Source organism: Lissotriton vulgaris, chromosome 8 (genome assembly GCF_964263255.1).
Source record: "Lissotriton vulgaris chromosome 8, aLisVul1.2, whole genome shotgun sequence".
In the NCBI taxonomy this organism is placed as follows: Eukaryota; Metazoa; Chordata; class Amphibia; order Caudata; family Salamandridae; genus Lissotriton; species Lissotriton vulgaris.
The window spans coordinates 1,333,237,895-1,333,257,298 of record NC_141696.1 but is presented as its reverse complement, the minus strand read 5'-3'; the positions used below and the strand labels follow the sequence as shown (position 1 = coordinate 1,333,257,298).

Below are 19,404 nucleotides of genomic sequence, written 5' to 3'. Positions count from 1 at the left end.
TACAAGCGAGTGAGTGTTCAGAAGAAGGCAGGTCCTGGTGGAATGTATGCTGTGCCTGGTGGTGTCTCACAAGGTTTGGTAGTGCGCTTCAGTGATGAGATGGAAGGAGTCAGGAAGTGTGGGAATGGGAGGGAAAACCAGAGAATTAACAAGCAAGACACAGGAGAATGTTCCTTCAGTGTAGATGGTGGAGGCCAAGGTGCAGTGCACGTATGGGCGTCTGGTGTTCATGGCATGGAGTTCTTTATCCAAGTAGCATCTAGGACTACGGTGGGATGGGTGGCAGGCGGTGGTCCTGGCACTAGGCATGGACCGAACGCAGATGGCAGTAGACTAACTTGCCTTCAGCATAGCTGCCATTAAGAAGTTTTGGGAGATGGGAAAGAGATGAGGTAGTGGGTGTGGCTGGGAAGAATAGGAGTTTTCATTGGGAAATGCAGGAACAGCTATTAAGAGTGTGCCATGAAAAGTTGAGACAGCAGAAGGAGGCAGAAGACGTCAAAAAGAGGGGAAAAAGAAACTAATAGGAGAAGAGAACTGAATACGAGTCAATGATGAGGGAAAAGAGGCAAAAGTGAGAACATCAACGCTGGGCAAAGTGCAATTGAGAGACAAAGGGACAGAGCATAGTGGGGAGCTGGCAGTAGGATGCAAAAGAGGAGTAATTGGAAAGAGTGAGAAAACTGGACAGAACTGTGCAAAAGGTGAAAAATGCAAAAGGAGCAAGAAAGGAAAAAGTTGAGAAATGAGCAAAAATGGAAAAAGATGAACATCGGTTTAGGGTTGTGGGGTGCCTGAATTGGATGGAGGCTAGGGGTCTTTAGTACAGTGCTGCGGAGCAGGGTCCAAAAGGGTACTGGCTGTCAGGCAGGGCTAAACAGCGCCCCATAATCATGTAGATGTTTTTCCCCTTTTTTTAAGTCTGGTCTAAGGCGACCCATAAGTTGTCTCTTGCGTGACGTTTTGTTACATTACAGTGCGCTCTGAGGCCACCCACTGCTTACAACTGGTTAGATCCATTGTCACTCATTTTCTTGCTTGCTTATTGATCAACTTCTATAAGCTATCCTTATAATTATTGTGTTTGTCCTGCCCAGGAGCATGGATGCAATACTGTGTCCTTCCATTGCTTGCTTTTTCAGGTGCTACTTTTCTCTTTTTATGTAAACACTCTAAGAGTGAGTGTATGTTTTCCAAATGTCTCCCTCGTGTTCTTAACCCATTCTGCACCCACCCTCCATGGTCTGTGTGCTTTCTTGTGGCCCACCCACCAACCCTCTGCCAGTTTGCTTGTTTATTTGCTTTCCCAACTCCAACTGCTCTCCATTGTGTGCTTGAACCTATATTGTGTTCTTGCCCATACTCAAGCCGCCCACCCTCCATTGTGTGCTTGCCCGAACCTCACATGCCCACCCTCCATTTTGTGCTTGCCTCAACCCCACCCTTCATTGTGTGCTTGAACCTTCCACTGTGTTCTTGCCCCAATCCCACCTTCCATTGTGTGCTTGCCCCAACCCCACCCGCCCAACCTCCATTGTCTCTGTGCTTACCCCAGCCCATTCTTCCCTCCCTAAATGTTTTTTTATTGGACGAATGAAAAAAACCTCACATTGACTTGAAGGTATAAAATGATAACCAACTGAGGTGAAATGACAGTACCTTTGTATAATGGAATGCATCACCCTCGGGCAAACCACTGAACATAGTGGCTGAACAATAATGCCCACAGGGGCGGGACTGTTCATTAGTGATTGGCCCTTTGTAAGCTTGACTGAGTGCAGTGTGCTACAGCCCATATGGCTAGGTCTGAAAATTATGAAATGATCATTAAACATTCTGGGTTGCTACAAGATCACATGCCAATGCACAAAGGGTTCTAGAAATAGGGTGACACATGATGATATATATACCTTGTACACGTGGTGAACAAGTATAAAAGCTGATTCTAAGATGGCATCCGATATTATGACCATGGCTACTTTGTAGCCGAAATACGGCGAGCCAAAACGTTGCATTTTGGAATAAAATTAAACAAAATTAACTTTTCAAACAAACACATGGGATGTTGCCTGCGCCTCTTTTTTATATGATGCACTGATGAGGCTACCATGCTATAGATGTTAAGATTCGATGTAGATAGATATGTTTAAGAAACAGTCACAAAAAAGTTAAATGCAAAATTGAGGATCAGTCGACATAAAACAGAAAATGCCCTGAAATTCACCTGTTATTGTGTGCAATGCACACTAAAACCCCTGTCCCCGCTGTGTTGAATAATAAACCTGTCTACAAAGAGAGAAATGTAAAGGAGTATGAGCTATGGTGTACATTGTGTGTTGAACACCATAACTGGTGTATTTCGAGGACTTTATGATTTTGTGCTCATTGAACACAACACACCTTTAACTGTTTTTCAGCGAACTTCTGGTATTTTCTTTTTGAAGGACTGCGTTTACCTGCCATGTGCCACATTCCCTGCTTTACTCTTGACATAAATGATAAACTTAAACCTTATAACTGTCTGCTAAATTTTGTGTGGATTAATTAGATAGTGCTACATTTATCAACAAACCAACATGTGATAAGGCGAAAACTTGATTTTTGGACTTGACCATGCCTGGCCTATACTCCTGTTAATGGTCAGCCTTGATTAAATTCAAATTCAAGAGGATGAAGCATGTCTGCTGCTGTGGCTGCTCTATGTACTTGTTTGCTTATTGACGAATAGCAATGACTGTTATTGTGACAACCTTCAAAATTCATTCTTTTGGATTTGACCTCGAGCTAGGGACTTATCATTTACCAGTTTTCGACGATTACTCTCATATGTATGTGGTGTAAGCGCCAGCCATTGTGTACCTAGAGCCAAATTTGGTGCAGATCTATTGACTGGCCAACAGTGTAAGCATAAGTATATAAAAAAATGCCCTTTCATTAGAAAGTTTGGACGAACCGTAATACTTCTCTACAAAATGTTTGCCCTCTATTTTCAAGACGGGTTATCCAGCAAGCAAACAACAATCAGAACACTGCTACCTCAATAATTGATGTCAACATTCGACATTGAGATAGGACCTGAGCCATCTTTTCATAGTATATTCTGCTCTACCCTATGTTCAATAATAGACAACCCTCTTCTGGACAGTAACGCATCCAAATATACAAAACTTAAATAAAAGCATTTCTAGCTGGTGAATTCTTGAATGCCAAATATCAATGATTCTATAATTATGTTGGGCTTCCATGGAAGAGGCTAGACACCGGGACAATGGGGCACTGGTGAAGAAATTAGAAGATATAGGAAAAGATGAGGAAAGAAAGAAAGTACAAGGAGTGGTAGCACACTTAACACTTGAGTGAATTGTGACATTTAAATTCAAAGCTGATGGGATAGGATGTTACTCGGTAGGAGAATAAAGTATTTTGAGGTCAAATCAGTGGGCTTTGACAATTCGTGCCAAAAGGATACATGTATTACCTTTTAAACAGTGCAGTTCAGCTTGACTCTAGACCAGGAAAACTATATTTTTCATTTTTAATGTGATACAGCTCTAAAAGGTACATGAAGAATGCCCATTATATTAATGTGGTTATTTAATAAGGAACAAGACATGTAGGGCACAGTACTCTTGGCTTGCACTTGGATTTAAGATGCTACTCATTGGAAAGAGAAACTGTACTGCTTCTGCTATATGAATTAAAATGTATAAGTACTGCTGAGTTCATCCAAATAGTACCTCCACAACAAGAGACACTTAGCCTAAAGCAGGTATCTCCTACATAATACACAAGCGTTGGCAATGCCAGTGGGTCTGGCTTTAAAGGAATGTTGCATGGTAATATGAAGCATTACAAATAAATAGCTTAGGAATACATATGTATTTGTGTGGAAGCAAAGAACTGTACAATAATATTTTTGTAGGATAAAAAGAAAGGTGATGGTTGCACTGCCAAGCCAGACCTAAAAATCCATGTAGGTAATTGACTGCCCTCTTCTCATCTGTGCTGCTGCCAGAGAAAAACAGCATCCATTATCTAGTTATCCAAAACAATTTAATAGCATTCAAATGTCATAGGTGTGCCCCTGGAAGTTCAAACTTAGGCAGCCAAATAAATAAACAAAATGATCACATTGAGAGCAAGCACTTTTTTGTACAAGCACACAGCATCTGCCCAATCAAAACATGTTCTACTGGCTCACACTGTGGGCGGAGCCAAACTCCCTCTCTATTGATGACCACATAATTAACTGGTGACAGCTGCGTTGTCAAGTCAGCCCATAAAAAAGGTTTAAATTTATGAATGTATTGGGAACTATCCCTCTCTAGATACTATTGTTTAATCTATTGACTTGCTATGAAATGGACTTTAGAAACTAATCTTTTAGCCTCCATAATCATAACTACATCCCATGGAAATGCTTGCTCTCAAGTGAGATCTCTTATAAAGCCATTCACATAAAGGCAATGGTTAAAAACATATACAAACTTCCACAACCATCCTGTGACTGAAAACATGACTCCATGTCTTGGCCAAGCTTTGCAGGGATGAAGTTTATGAAAGGAAGATTTAGTCATAACAAATGCAAAGTAGGCTTAGACTCTGTGCCATTTGGCCCTCATCAGTTGTCTAATATGAGACTAGTGTAAATGTAGGCGATTGCTAGTACCAATTACTGTGAAAATAGGTGACATGTAAGCTTACTCATCGGTTTTGCCTCTAGACAACCAAGGTTTGAGTTTAAATGTGGCATAGTTGTATATATTAATTGCCTCAATCTTCTCCTGGTACTGTTGATTTTTAATATTTCTGCATCAAATAAAAGTTTTATAGAAAAAATCAAGATTGTGTGACACGTTGATTCTTTCTTTTTTTAGTCACATTGATCAGACTACAACGTGGCAGGACCCCAGAAAGGCCATTCTTTCACAGATGAATGTTACAGCCCCCACCAGCCCTGCAGTGCAGCAGAATCTCATGAGTCCTACAACAGGTAAGCCAAACAACATAACCTCTTGGTACCAGAATGTTGTTTTGAGGATGGGGAGGGGACATTGAATAAATATGTATTTTGGTATTAAAGGATGCAAATTTAGATCTATGGAAAGCTATAGTGGACAGTAATAATATATTGCAGAGACCTGTTGATGTGGAGGATCAGTGGCTATGTTTCCATGCTAAATGCAATGGTTCTTATCACTAGTTAAGCCTTTCTTACAGTAACTGGATTTTAGGATCTCTGCAAGGGCAGAATATTATGTAAAAGTTAAACTATGTAGTAAAAAAAAATGTCAAAATGAAGATTGAAGTCTAACTGAAAGCCACTCTAGTTCATTGAGGTTTTGAGGTGTGCAGATGGTTTTTACAGAGAAAGTACATCACGTTTTGTTTCACCAATACCTTGATGATTATTTCTTTACAGCACCTCAGTATACTCTTAATAGACTACAAATCTTGCAAAATTCAGCAGCCAGACTTCTATTAAAAATAACAAAATATCAATCTGTTTCCTTAGAATTTACATTGGCTTCCAATCAGACAGAGGTGCACTCAAGTCTCCCTGTATTTCTTGCAAAGCACTTCATGGCTCAGGCCTGGCCTATCTACAGCATAGTTTTAAGTGGTATAAACCAGTCCGAGTATTGCGTTCAACTTCAGCTAAACGTATAGCTGTTTCCAGATTCCGACTGTCCACTTGGGGCGGTGGGAGCTTTTTTCTGAGAACGGCAAAGGCCTGGAATGCCCTACCATCTGCGATCAAAAACACCCTAACTTGCTTATTTTTTGGAAACCGTGAAATCCCTGGCTTTTAACACTGGTTAATTCTATAGACATCTGTATTTCTTCGTCACTCTAACCAGCGCCAAGACACCTGCGGGTATTCGCTCGCTTTACAAGACTTATTAACATATCATGCCTAAAGAGTTCTTTCTTGGACACAAAAACTGAGATTCTTTTTTTTTTTAAATCACAAAATGTATTGGTTTGGTTACATCATAATGAAACGTTCAAGCTGAGAAATAAATCGGTTTAGTTTCATAAATGTAGTCTATCTAAATGTTGAGTTTTGCGATTTATCATTGATGGCCAGATCGTTCAGGGTACATGGCCTTCAGTTTCACAGCTGTGCTGCCAGTCATTAGTTTGGTTTGTTGTTCCCAGCTCGCCCCTCTTTCCCTCTGCTACATCACTTTAACAGCATCTCAACAGGAAGTAACAGCTCTGGCTTTCAGCCAAATCCATTTTTAAAAGAACCTTTGCTGGTGGACCTCATTTCCCAGCGTCCATCTTTACAAGAAGAATTCTCCAGATTTCTTAGGAAGTGATTTCCCTGTTTTCCATCGGTCATTTCCTGCCTGCCCCTACTTTAGGCAGGTCTTAAGGGCATCCCGAGCTAAAGGGCAGCACCTATTTGGACCTAGACAAATGTATGACCTGAATTCCTTCTCCAGATTAACTAGCTTCTTCATGTGTTCACACCAAGTTATCCTAGGTTTCGAAAGCTTCTGAAGACGTTCCTGTTCCCTCAGGACTTCTAAGTGGCGGTTTTCCCACACAGCTGTTCCTTGTTCTATAGCGCTGGGACACTCCCTGGCAGCCATGCGCTTTATAAATCTAATTTCATTTCATTCATTTCATTTCACTGTTCCCACACACCTATCCAAACACACTCAAACCATTCACACACCTAACTGTTACTCGTCCACATACCACTTACTAGAATACACACCTGTACACAGTGGAACACACTCTACTCAATTGTTGCTCATTAATGCACACTCTGCAGTCATACACTCCAGACATCACCCAAAACAACCTGGATGCACACTTCATAACTTAAACTTGGTTCACATCCTCCTCCATGCACATCCTGGACATCCTCATCTTGATGGGTATCGAATGCAACACATACACAGTTCACTGAAACCAGGAGGGGGACTTAGACCTACATAGGATATCCTGTTCCTGTACTCTAAGTCTTTCAAGCTCATCTGTGCCACTTTCCCCTCTCAACCTCCAAAACAGCCTCCTTTTATCTAATCTACCAACTGCCTGGGCCAAACAGGCACTTCTGGAAGAAATCTCGGTCCTCTCCTCTGCATTCACCCAGCTGAGCCACCCCACACTTCTCAAGACTTCAACCTCCCCAGCAAATCCAACATGAAATGTAGTAAAGAGGCCTTCTACACAAATCTCAACATACTCTATATAAAAAAACTTACTAATAACCCAACCCACTCCAGAGGTAACACTGGAGCTCATCCTATGAGCATCCCCTAGAACCCATTACCTGCCACCTGTAGTCCCGTACTAGATTCAGTACTTACTAACAGCCTTCAATATCTCTAAAACATACCAGAGCGAGCATCAATAACAACTGGAAAAAGGGGAAAATAACCTTCCATACATTCATCAGACATCTATCTGGAAAAAAATCCACAATCTTTCCAACCTGAAAGAACACTTCCAGCTCACCAAAGAGGTCGTTACTCTTCCCGTAATATTGAACACTATGAGAACTAATGCTGAACTCTATTCTCTACTGAAAACCTGATCTGCCAAGCCAAATCGCTCAGCACCCTGGCACACTCAAGTGCTTCACAAAAATAAATGTACCATGCAACACAGGAAAAAAAATGGTAAAGAACAAAACTCTTGGATCACTTTACCCTCCTCAAAACACTCTGCACTAATTGCCAATTCCTCGTTACAGCTAAAAGCGTCTTATTACAAAAACACCATTAGTGAGGCAACCAATAGCAGGGAAGACTTTCAAACTCTACAGCCATTCTTTCCCAGAAATACTATCAACCTCTTCTCCCTTCAATTCAATCTGGCACATGGATTTCAACCATATCATGTACTTACTCAAGGCATCCTCTTATGAAGGCGACTCCCCTCCTTCCATGATCACATCACTTCGAGGAGAGACTCTTGCACTCCTTCTCATTGTGAACGCCTCCCTAAACTTAGGAAAATTACCAGATGCCCATAAGACGGGTCATATACTTCAGCCTGGTAAAGAAACCATGTCTGAACCCAGAGAACCTTACCAGTTTCCACCCTATTACATGCCTTCTATTCACAGGGAAAACCATCAAAAAAGCAGTTAACACCCAGCTTCAGGAGCACATCAGCAAGGATAATCTTCCATATGAACTATTAATCAGGCTTCAGAACAAGCTGCAGCACTGAGACTGGCACACTTCAGTTAGTCGAAGAAGCCTTTCTCCTCAACTACAGGAACGACCCCTGTATTCAAATCCTGCTTTACTCTCTTCAGCCTTCAACACAGTGGACCACCCTGCTCTGATTAACACAAAGAACACACAAATGTGATTTCCAGACATTCTTGCTATGGTTTACATCTTCACCAACCAGTACCAGCTCGTGCAGGTAGAGCCACATGATCAGACATGCGCTGCATCGTGCCGAGCACCCAAGAGCCACATCCTTTCTCTGATCATCTTTAACTTCTTCATGGAATCAATCTATCAAATCCACTCTTTCTGACTGCGGCATCTAGAGCATCAGTATGCAGATGATAGGTAACTCTGTCAAAAAATTATATTTACCTAGAAAAATACTGAGACTAAAATCCCAAAGATTGAATTCACTCTTGTTTGCCAAAAGCACCAAACAACCTCAGATTGGCGACTGGCTTTCCAACCTAATCCTACTAACTCCATCCTATCTAATAGTTGTCTCAAAATCTGTGGGATTCACCCTTGACACCACCCTTTCATTATTGCAATACGTTACAAGAAAGGCCAAGTGGGCTTGGTTGCTCTCCCTCGTGAAGAAAGCCAAGTCTTTTTCTCCCGAAAGATGACTTCAGAACAGCTAATTTTTTCCAGGAAAATATTTGGTAGGACCTGGTTTTTCCTTGTTTCCTAGATAGTTCAAAGACTTCCAAGGCTCACTCGTGGGTATGGTTGTGTATGTAGCAACTGTGCATTAATTCTGACTGCGGCATCTAGAGCATCAGTATGCAGATGATAGGTAACTCTGTCAAAAAATTATATTTACCTAGAAAAATACTGAGACTAAAATCCCAAAGATTGAATTCACTCTTGTTTGCCAAAAGCACCAAACAACCTCAGATTGGCGACTGGCTTTCCAACCTAATCCTACTAACTCCATCCTATCTAATAGTTGTCTCAAAATCTGTGGGATTCACCCTTGACACCACCCTTTCATTATTGCAATACGTTACAAGAAAGGCCAAGTGGGCTTGGTTGCTCTCCCTCGTGAAGAAAGCCAAGTCTTTTTCTCCCGAAAGATGACTTCAGAACAGCTAATTTTTTCCAGGAAAATATTTGGTAGGACCTGGTTTTTCCTTGTTTCCTAGATAGTTCAAAGACTTCCAAGGCTCACTCGTGGGTATGGTTGTGTATGTAGCAACTGTGCATTAATTGTTATTGGAATCCTTGTAGTTCATTGATGTCACAGGTGTCTCTGTATGCTTCACTGTAGGATATGTATGTTTTGTAAAATATAAATATATTTAACTGTGGGTTGTGAGACCAATTCACTTCCAGACGTAATTGGTCTGCAAGATGGATTTTGTTTATTTCTGGAGAACTATATTACTGGGGTGTATAAATTTGTTTGGAAAAGATACTCCTCATCTGACCTGGCGAATCTTCTTTCAGGCTTCTCCCCCATTACCTATATTGGTGTATGCATCCATTGAGTTGGATTAAATTTATATTTTTGGTAATGCTTGGTGTTGAGTTGTCATAGCACCTTAGTGTTGTATGATGTCTCTTGGATAGCAGTCCACCCTCATTTTTGTGAGTTTTGTTCTAGGGGTTTTCACAGATTATTAGTCATCAAATTGGTATCAAATGTTCTCTTTTTAGAGCCTGATTTAATAGAGCTCACTTGTACTGGACTTTTTCCTGGCAGAATTTACGGAGGTGGGTAGAATTTTTTTTATGCGAGTCTTTCTGAAATACTCTATCCTTTAGTGGTCTGGAATTTTGAAATATTTTTTCTGCCTCTTTTTATGGGAGAATTCTGATTTTTGTTTTCAGACTTGTGAATTTGGTAAATTTCTATTGAACAAATGAGAATTTTATTTACCCAGATGAAGTATTGTTAACTCTCTTTTGGAAATGTTGTGTTAAAGGTAGATATGAGATTTGTTTCATTTACCACCGGTCGGTTTGTTTCCGAAATTGCTTCTGAGCAGACTCTGTCTGGATCCTGTCTCTAGAAAAAAAAGGTATCTCTCATCCTTGCTTCTATTTTCATCCACTGTGTTGCTGAAGGAAGGTGTTTATTCTAAAATAGGATGTAGATTCTTTTGAGAAATTAACGACTCCTGTATTTGATCTTTGGTATTGATGGAGGAAGGACATATTTACTGTTTAATACTTTGACAAATCGAAGTATTCGTTTTACAATTTAAAGTTACCTGTACCTTTTCTGAGTTTACGTTTTTGAGTTTGCATGCCATTGATGTCCGTTGTTATGCTATTGTTTTTGATATCTTCGGGGGCAAGGAGTTTTTCCAATGTTTTGCTAATTATTTCATCCTTTTCTATGACGAGTACCCTTTAGTCCATCAAGAATTTAGTCCTCCTTATACTGCAACAGGGCTTTTGAAATGGAAGTGAAAAAGTGTGCTTTGCGACGGATAGATATTAGAGTTTAAAATGTCTAAGATGCCACAAGTGCACAAGAACATTTAAATATCTGCTGGTCTCTCACTAGCACACACCACACACATACACAAAAGTAGAGTGGGGGCCAGTGCCTCCTCTTACCTGGCCCTAAAAACCTTGAAACGCTCTCCTGTAACACTCCAGAGCCTCTGCTTCCACGTATTGACTTTCACAAGATGCTAAAGACCTGGCTTTTCGAGTAAGCCCTCCAGTGCTGACCTAACACATTGGCTATAGAGCTCCTGGATACTCTCAAGGGTGATTAGCGTGCTATAGAATCACAGATAACCTGAGGGGACGAATGGCTCGCAGGTTATCCTGGCACAAGAGGCCTGTGTTCCTCACCCCCAGGCACCCATCCCGCTTCTGTCTCAAAACCCTGCGCCATAGGCGTGCTCACCCATGACGATGTATACTTCCACTACTGTATAGGAGTGCGGTCAGACTGCGTTTTCTGACTGGTATCATCAATGTAGAGGTGATGACCAGTTAGTTGCCTGGTTTTGGCCAGTGCTATTGCTTGTTATTGGTATGGTGTGACTCCTTTGCGACCGTCTTTGAATGTACTGTCTGTACATGGCTTGACTGATTGTATAACCTGATGCCAAAAAAGTTTTAAAAAACGCCAATAACAAAACATACCCAAATTAATAATGAAATATTGTAATAGACTGTTCAACAGATTACCTGTGAAATATGCGATAGAGAAATGGTGAACACCGCACTATGTGACTGTGCTGTCTACAGATCTAAAGAAATCTACCTGCCTCTTGGAGACTTTGCATTGGCTTTTTATATCAGAATGAAAAACTTAAGATTGCCTGCCCTTCCCTTAACTCTATGAGTAGGATTTCTCCAAGATACATAGAGAAGACAATTTACACTGGATCCTCCTGGCAAGAAAAATGATCTGTTAACAAATATAAACTTCACTGTACCACTGCACGAAGCCAACTCCCAATTGAGCTGCAGCAGGAACAGATATGTCTTGCTCTTAAAGTACTTTGAAAGGATCACTGACGCAGCTAATTGTCTGTAATGAGAAGTTTTTAGGTCGAGCAGACCCACGCTCAATGCGTGAGCATTGAGGGTGTCTGCTTCAGACCTTTTGTGGCCCGTATTTAGGAATGAGGACAGCTACCAGACGCGCGCTTTGACGAGGTCAGATTTCACCTCGGGAGCGAGCGTCTGGTAGCTGCGCATGCGCGAATCAAATCCCTTGCTCACACACACACACAGGCAGCCCCCACCCCTCTGCATGCACGCACACACACACACACACACAGGCGCGCGCATGCACACGCAGGCATACGACACACATACAGGCATACATACAGGCACACTATCCCCTACCTCGCATTCTCTCTCAATCACAGTCACGCATGCGCACACACATTCACACGCGCGCACACACTCCCCCTCTCCCTACCCCACCCCTCCCAGGCATACAAACAGGCACGCACGCACTTCACTTCAGCCCTGGGCCCCACTCACCGACTGCGCTCTTCCGGCGGGCTCCTCTCGCGCTCCGCGCCTCACGGCGCGTCTCGTCTCCTCTTCACAATCGGGGCTCCCTCAGGTCCGAGGAGCCCCGCAACAGGCGCCACACTCCTCCTTCTCCCCGGCCCCCTCCTGGGGACCCGGGCTGATTCGGACAGGCAGGGCGCTCCATGCGCCGGCAGCTCGGGAGGCGGGACTTCCGGTCGGCCGCGACCGGATTGGCCGGCCGGCCAAGAGCTTCCGGGTCGCCGCGGGACTTGTTCTAGAGTTGCCAGGAGCACACTGTTCATTTGGCAATAGCCGAGATTTTACAACACGTCTGATTGAACGCATCTGCTCTTATAGCGCATGCTCTGAACCCCGTAACCTCTTGGCACTCGAATATTTGTTGGATGAGGCACCTCGGGTCACAAGGAGCCGAAATGAACTGTGCAGGATCACAATGTTTAGTCGAGCTCGGAAGCCGGGACCCGAATTTTGCCACTGGCTCTCATCTCCTCCTGACTTTATAACCCGGCTCCACAAAGGTGCTCGGAGTTATCGAAAGACGAGCCTGCTCCTGTGTTTGACCTCCCCGCTGCAGGGTAAGGACCAGCCCAGCCCCACGTCAGTCCTCAGCTTAGCCCCCACGTCAGTCCTCAGGTGTGCTCCCAAGCGAGTTCAGCTGAGCTCAAAAGTACAGTAACCATGTTTGCACTGATCTCTGCTCTCCACCCAACCGATGACGATTTCCTAAGATCAACAACACATCACATTTTTTTTGATGCAGAAAAGTAGCCACAAAGAGCCTGCACACAGTTAAGCAATCCCTCTCTGACGCGGTCATCTGCTAAGCCTTACGTCTGGCTCACCCAGACACAAAGACCTGCACACGCGAGCACAGTGTGAGCTACCTCAGTGGGGGCAGGGTGGTCTCATTGAAGCAATAGGGATTGACGCTAAGCACTACATGCCCCAGGCCCCTCCTTACACTGACCCGACACAATGCCACCTGCCCCCCACGACTCCAGCCGCAGAGGAATCCCAGACCCGTGCGGACGTCTGCAGTGAAGTCATGCATACCTCAGCCATTAACTATACAAATGATTATAAAATAACAGCACACATAGCATTTACACCCCACATTTAATCTGGTTTAAGCGCTACAAATTGTGGTAAATATAGAAAGTTCGGACGAAAGATAACACACGTTTGCATGGAAACACACACATGGCAAAGTGTCAAAGCATCAAAGCACAGATGAGTTCACAGGTCTTTTGGTCCCACAACCAACCACTCCATGTCCTTGCAAGACCACATCTATGTCTGAATTACACGTGTATGGTCACAAGAAGGGCTGGTACATGTTGGAGAACATGAGACTGGTCCGTAGCTTGTATTCTGGGGTGTTGGAGGATGTGAGGCAGCCAGGAGCAGATTGGGACCTGAAGGGAAGGTAGAGGGTCAGGGGCAGATTCTGCAGAGAAGCACAGAAGCTAAATTAGAACTTTGTGCATGAAAATCCCAACCCTGACCTGCATCAGGCTTGACGGACATCCTTACACTCAAAGTGCACGTGTGGACATTCTGCCAGTGTGGAGGACTCTCTGTAATGATGCATTCAGAACTAGGAGAGGGTTTGTGGGTGTTCCTGTCTCAGTCCAGCTACAGAGATCAACAACCGCAAACCCATACACTGAACATAATCTTCACAAAAGTTATTTACAAAAGTTTAAGGTATTGCCATTAAAAATTACAATAACTTTTATTTAAGTATTGATTATAAAAAATAAATAAAAGCCATTGTTATTTGTAATATCAATACATCTAAGTCACGTAAATACAAAACATGTTGCATTACAAATGCTATAGGTGTCACATTTGCAAAAGATATAACTATTGGCATTGTAAATGACAAAGCTATTAATTTTGCTATTTTCAAAACCAACACATAAATAAAAAATGTCATTTACAATACCAATAGCTCAAACTTTCCTAATGCGAGACCTATTGCATTGCAAATGCTTGTTTTGTTTAGCAGCGCAGCATATATAAAGCTTCATGAATACCAATGTGAACTTCGCTACATCAAAGAAAATGTGAAGGGTACGAAGCAGGAGCAGCATTGTAAGCATCTCACTTACGTATAATAATAGTGGCTCAGGTCAGCACACCAGTGCAATTCTCCCTCGCAGATAATGAGCGGGTACATCACAGGAAAGCGGAAACACAGGTTTCCTTGCCCCAGACCATGTTTAGGTTAAAGTGGATCAGCAATAACACCAGACCAGTGAGAAGAGTATAGGGGAGCTAAAAAGAGAAGCAAAAGATGTTGCGTTCCACTGTACACTGTAGACCTCACTGGCAAGGCCTTCGTAGGAGCACTGTGCTCAGCTTTGTAGAGAAATCTGAAAAATGACCAGTTTGTGAAGCTTAACTTGAAGTACTTTTCCTTCATTTAAAGGCCACCACTGACTTATTGTGTGCATTTTCTGGCTACCTCATCTTCTGTTCTGTAGTAGGGGATCTCTGTGTATAGTCATAATCTAGTGAATAGTCCCGCCCATGTGCGCGGACCCCGGAGCAATCAAAAATAATCTCTTAAGCTGTCAAAACATGCAGAACTGCATAGACACTTAAGAGAGAATTTAAAGACAAATAATGCAGCCTATATCCACAGGCTACACTGTCCAATACTTCAACTGGAAATTCCACCAAAAACCACAACAGCACAGCCTGTCCAGGGTTTTCCACAGAGAAAAACCTTGCTTTGAACAGCAAAACCCTCTGGAATGATAGAGAGGAAGGAGTGGACAGACAAGCCCCATAGGCTGCCATTATGTGGCTCAAAACAGGATACTGTGCCTTTAAGAGAACTTCCCAGAAGCCTCACAGTATCCCAGAATGCAGTGCAGGTCCCTTTCACCTTCAGTTCTTTTTTCCGGCTCCTGCTAGCAGGACCCTGGAGCATTAGCTCTTCTTTTCTGAGCTTTTTTTATACTATTTTTGTGATATTTTTGGATTTTTGTAGCTTCACTCGACGTCTTTGGCCTTTATCTGCATTCTGCTGTGGTTTTTTGGCAGAATTTCTGCAGTCTTTTTGTCTTTAGACTATTTCTAGTCTGACATGTGCTTTGTCTGCAGCTGAACTGAAGGCCAAAGCTGAAGCTCACAGGGTTTGTACTCTGTGCTTGCCTGTGTCTTTGGACACCTGTCTTCTCTGTACCTTCTTTTCTAGGGGGCTTCGGCTTCCAGGTTTCAAACAGAGGAGTTTGAAGGCATCTTCAGCCTCTGGGTGAGGTGAGGGTAGGTCCTCTACTGAGTCCCAGGCTGTGATCTCTGGGGTTATCCCCAGTAAGGGCACGTCTGAGCTATGACGCGGTTCCAGTCGGCACGTGGAGTGCCTGGACGTCATGGAGTACCTCGACGTCGACGTCATGGGGTGCCTCGACGTCGACGTCATGGGGTGCCTCGACGTCGACGTCATGGAGTACGTCGACGTCATGGAGTGCCTCGACGTCGACGTCATGGAGTGCCTCGACGTCGACGTCATGGAGTGCCCGACGTCGACGTCATGGAGTGCCCGACGTCGACGTCATGGAGTGCCTCGACGTCGACGTCATGGAGTGCCTCGACGTCATGGAGTGCCTCGACGTCATGAGGTGCCTCGACGTCATGAAGGGCCTCGAGCATGAAGTGTCTCGCCGTCGACGTCATGGAGTGTCTCGCCGTCGACGTCATGGAGTGTCTCGCCGTCGACGTCATGGAGTGTCTCGGTGTCGACGTCATGGAGTGTCTCGACGTCATGGAGTACCTCGACGTCATGGGGTTCCCCGACGTCATGGGGTGCCTCGACGTCATGGAGCAGTGTTGCTTGACGTCATGGAACGGTGATGCTCGACGTCATGGAGCAGGGATGCTCGACGTCATGGGGCAGGGATGCTCGACGTCATGGGACAGTGAGGCTAGACGTCATGGAGCGGTGAGGCTCACCGTCATGGAGCAGTGATGCTCCTTTTGGGGCATTGGTCACTTGGGCTCTGCCCTCTTCCGTTGGGTCAGGACGTCACCGTTAGGGATGGCTCGGCGCCTCCTTGGTTGACACCTAGTGACATTTTGACATCTGAGTGTTGGTTGTCATAGAGACAGTCACTGTCTTAGTGATGGTGACGTCGTAGTGAGGTCGGCGTCATGGGTTACAGCCGCAGAGTACTGCCGGCTCTTGACGCCTGGGTCTGGTTCCAGTCCTCACTCCTTGGTGAGCCTCCCGTCGTAGAGGGGACTTTGTGTTCCCGGCACCTTCCACTCACGACGCAGAGCAGTTGATCAGCGTCGAGGAACCCTTCTGATGGGGAGTTTGTGGTTACTCACCACGTGTACACGAGGGACGTTTGTCCTTTTGCTTAGTTTTGAGTGCTTGCATGCCTGCGCGTCTGCTAGGTCGCCTCCTGCTCAACCACTACTGGTGAGACCACCGGGGATGTTTCAGAATCCCCTCGGTTCCCTCTTCCGTCCACCACCCCAGGGGCCCTTTGCCCCTCAGTCTGCGAACCTCCGCGCCTTGATGCCAGGGATGCGTCTGCCATGAGTACGGGGAGTCCCTCTCCGACTCTTTACTGGTTGGCGGGACTTACCTTTCGTCCACTACCGCCTGGCAGGAGGTTCGGCCTCCGACCGTGCTCCTGACTTGGTCGCAGGGGTGGCGGCATGTAGGCCTCGCGCTGTGGCCCGCCGTTGTTGGACCGTTGTTGTGAGATCCCTCTGTGGGGGGGGTTTTCTTCACCGATTTGTGGTTCCTCTGCCGAGAGACAGGAGGGAAGCCTTACAAGAGGTGGTCTACTGGGCCTGATAGTTTCGGATCTAGGCATCAGTGTCGGAGCGACGTTTTTCTCTCCTGCCGACCCCCAGGTATTGTGGGTTTGTCCTACATTGCCATACTTTTATTTGCCTGACGTCTCTGCAGCCTGCGGCTCAGCAGTGTGCTTCTACTCTCCCGTTCTTTGGGCAACCCTTGGGTTGCCATGAGAGTAGTGAGTGGCCCGCATGAAGTCTGAATCGGAGACTTTTGGACGGCTGTAGGTTTGGGGCATGGAGAACGGCCTGAGGCCTTCTGCCCTTTCTAGCGGCGTTTTTCCTCCCAGGATTGGCCGGTGGTCCCGGGCCTCTATTTGATGCTTTACAAGTATATTGTGCGCATACGCGGGAGAGCTTGTGGCTCCTCGGCGAACAAAGGCCGGCTGGGTCTAAGTCAGTCTTCGGTTCATCGGCTCTCCTCCAGCACTTCCTCCGGTCGGCTCGCGGTTTCAGCGGTGCGAGCTCTAAGCAGAGGCCGTTATCCTGTCTAGGACAAGGGCGATAGAGGACGTACCTCTGTCTCAAAAGAGGAGAGGTCTGTACTCCCGGTTCTTCTGGTTCGTGAGATGGACAGGAACGAGTTCCGGCCCATTCTGGATTTGCAACAAGCAAACAAGTGGATTCGCAGTAGAGGAGTTTCGCATGCTGTCGTTGCATCAGGTTTATGCTCTGCTGCAACAGGGAGATTGGCTTGGTGCCATAGTTCTACGGGATGCATACTCCCATGTGCTCATTGCACACAGAAAGTTCCTGCGATTCCAGGTCTGCGCCCATCATTATCAGTACACAGTACTGCCAGTCGGGCTGAAGTCTGCGCCCAGACTATTCTCGAAGTGCATGGCAGTGGTAGCTGCACGCCTGTGGAAGAACGAGGTGGCTTCTCTAACCGTGCCTGGACGATTGGATGATCAAGGCCTCCTCCTTCTCGGAAGCTCAGGCGCACTTCAGGAGGACGTGCGTTCTCTGGAACGAGCTGGGGTTGCACATCAACATGTCCGAGTCTGTCCCCATTCCGGTCCAGTGCATACAGTACTTGGGAGCCTCCGTCAATACGCTGTCAGCAAGCGTGTCTCCTTCGGTGGAGAGTCGATTATCTCCCCTTGGGAAGGCTCAGGCTCTTGTGACCGCCCCATCTACGGTAGTGGAGACGGTGTCTTCTCTACTGGGGTCGGTGGCCTCTTGTATGTTCCTCACGCCACACGCACGGCTGCTCATGAGACCTTTGCAGGAGTGCTTGGAGGATCAGTGGGATTAGAGGAAAGGATCCTTGGGCGATAAGATACGACTGTCTCTGCGTGCTCTTCAGTCTCTGAAGTGGTAGTGTTCAGCGGAGAATCTCCTAAGAGGGGTTCCCTTTCACAAGGACATTTCCACACAGACTGTCGTGACGGATGCGTCTCCCCACGGCTGGGGGGCGCTTTCCGGAGACTTGCAGATACAAGGAACGTGGCCCCCGATGGAGTCCTCGTATCACATCATTTTCTGGGAACTCAGAGCTGTTCCCTTGGCATTGAAGGCGTTTCTTCCGTCCTTCCAGACCAACTCTCTGCTTGTACGGACGGACAATTTGACCACAATGTATTACCTCAACAAGCAGGGGGGTTCGAGATCGCGCACTCTGTCGCAGGAGGCGCGGGCGATCTGGCGACTGACTCTAACGGCTACCCATCTGCCAGGTGTGCAGAATGCTCGGGCAGACGTGCTGAGCAGACTGATTCAGGAAAGCCATGAGTGGGTCATAAACGACGAAGTACTAGGAGAAGTCTTCGGCGAATGCCGAGACTTCGCCTCCAGGTACTGCCTGTGGGGAAGCTGGGGAATGCGTTCTGGATTAACTGGTCGAACAGCTTTCTGTACGGTTTTCCACCCTTTCCCTTGATTCCGGCGGTGTTCATCAAGCTGTCCCAGTCCAGGGCGCGGATGATCCTGATTGCCCCGGAATGGCCCAGACAGTGGTGGTTCACGGACCTGCTTCACCGGTCTCTCCGTCCTCTCATACGGAGGCCTTGCAGGCCGGACCTTCACGCAATGTTCAGGGGGCAGACGTTGCACCCCAACCTCTCGTCTTTGAGTTTGGCTGCATGGCTCCTGAGATAGTGTGATATGGCCATTTGAATCTACCAGAAGTTTGTATGGACATACTGAAGGAGGCTAAGCATCCTTCCACTAGGACTTCTTCTGCTTAATAGTGAAAGAAGTTTTTGCATCTGGTGCAAGTCCAACGACCATGCCCTGTCGACGTGTAAGGAAGATGTCTTCCTTCTGTATCTTCTACGCCTGGCGCAGTCGGGCCTTAATGTCTACTCCATTACGGTTCATATTGCTGCGCTGACTGCCTACAGGAAATGCCCTTCAGACTTCCTTCTTCCAGATTCCTGTGATCAAAGATTTGTTGGAA

General features: G+C 45.5%; 1 protein-coding gene across 4 annotated transcripts in view; it reads left to right on the top strand.

The window, feature by feature from the left end:
* YAP1 (Yes1 associated transcriptional regulator) overlaps positions 1–19,404 on the top strand; it is a 182,273-nt gene that overhangs the window by 60,650 nt on the left and 102,219 nt on the right. For all 4 annotated transcript variants that reach the window (XM_086935277.1, XM_086935279.1, XM_086935281.1 and 1 more), the window contains exon 3: positions 4,878–4,993. In XM_086935277.1, the coding sequence (XP_086791403.1) occupies positions 4,878–4,993 (116 nt within the window). The remainder of the gene's footprint in view (positions 1–4,877; positions 4,994–19,404) is intronic.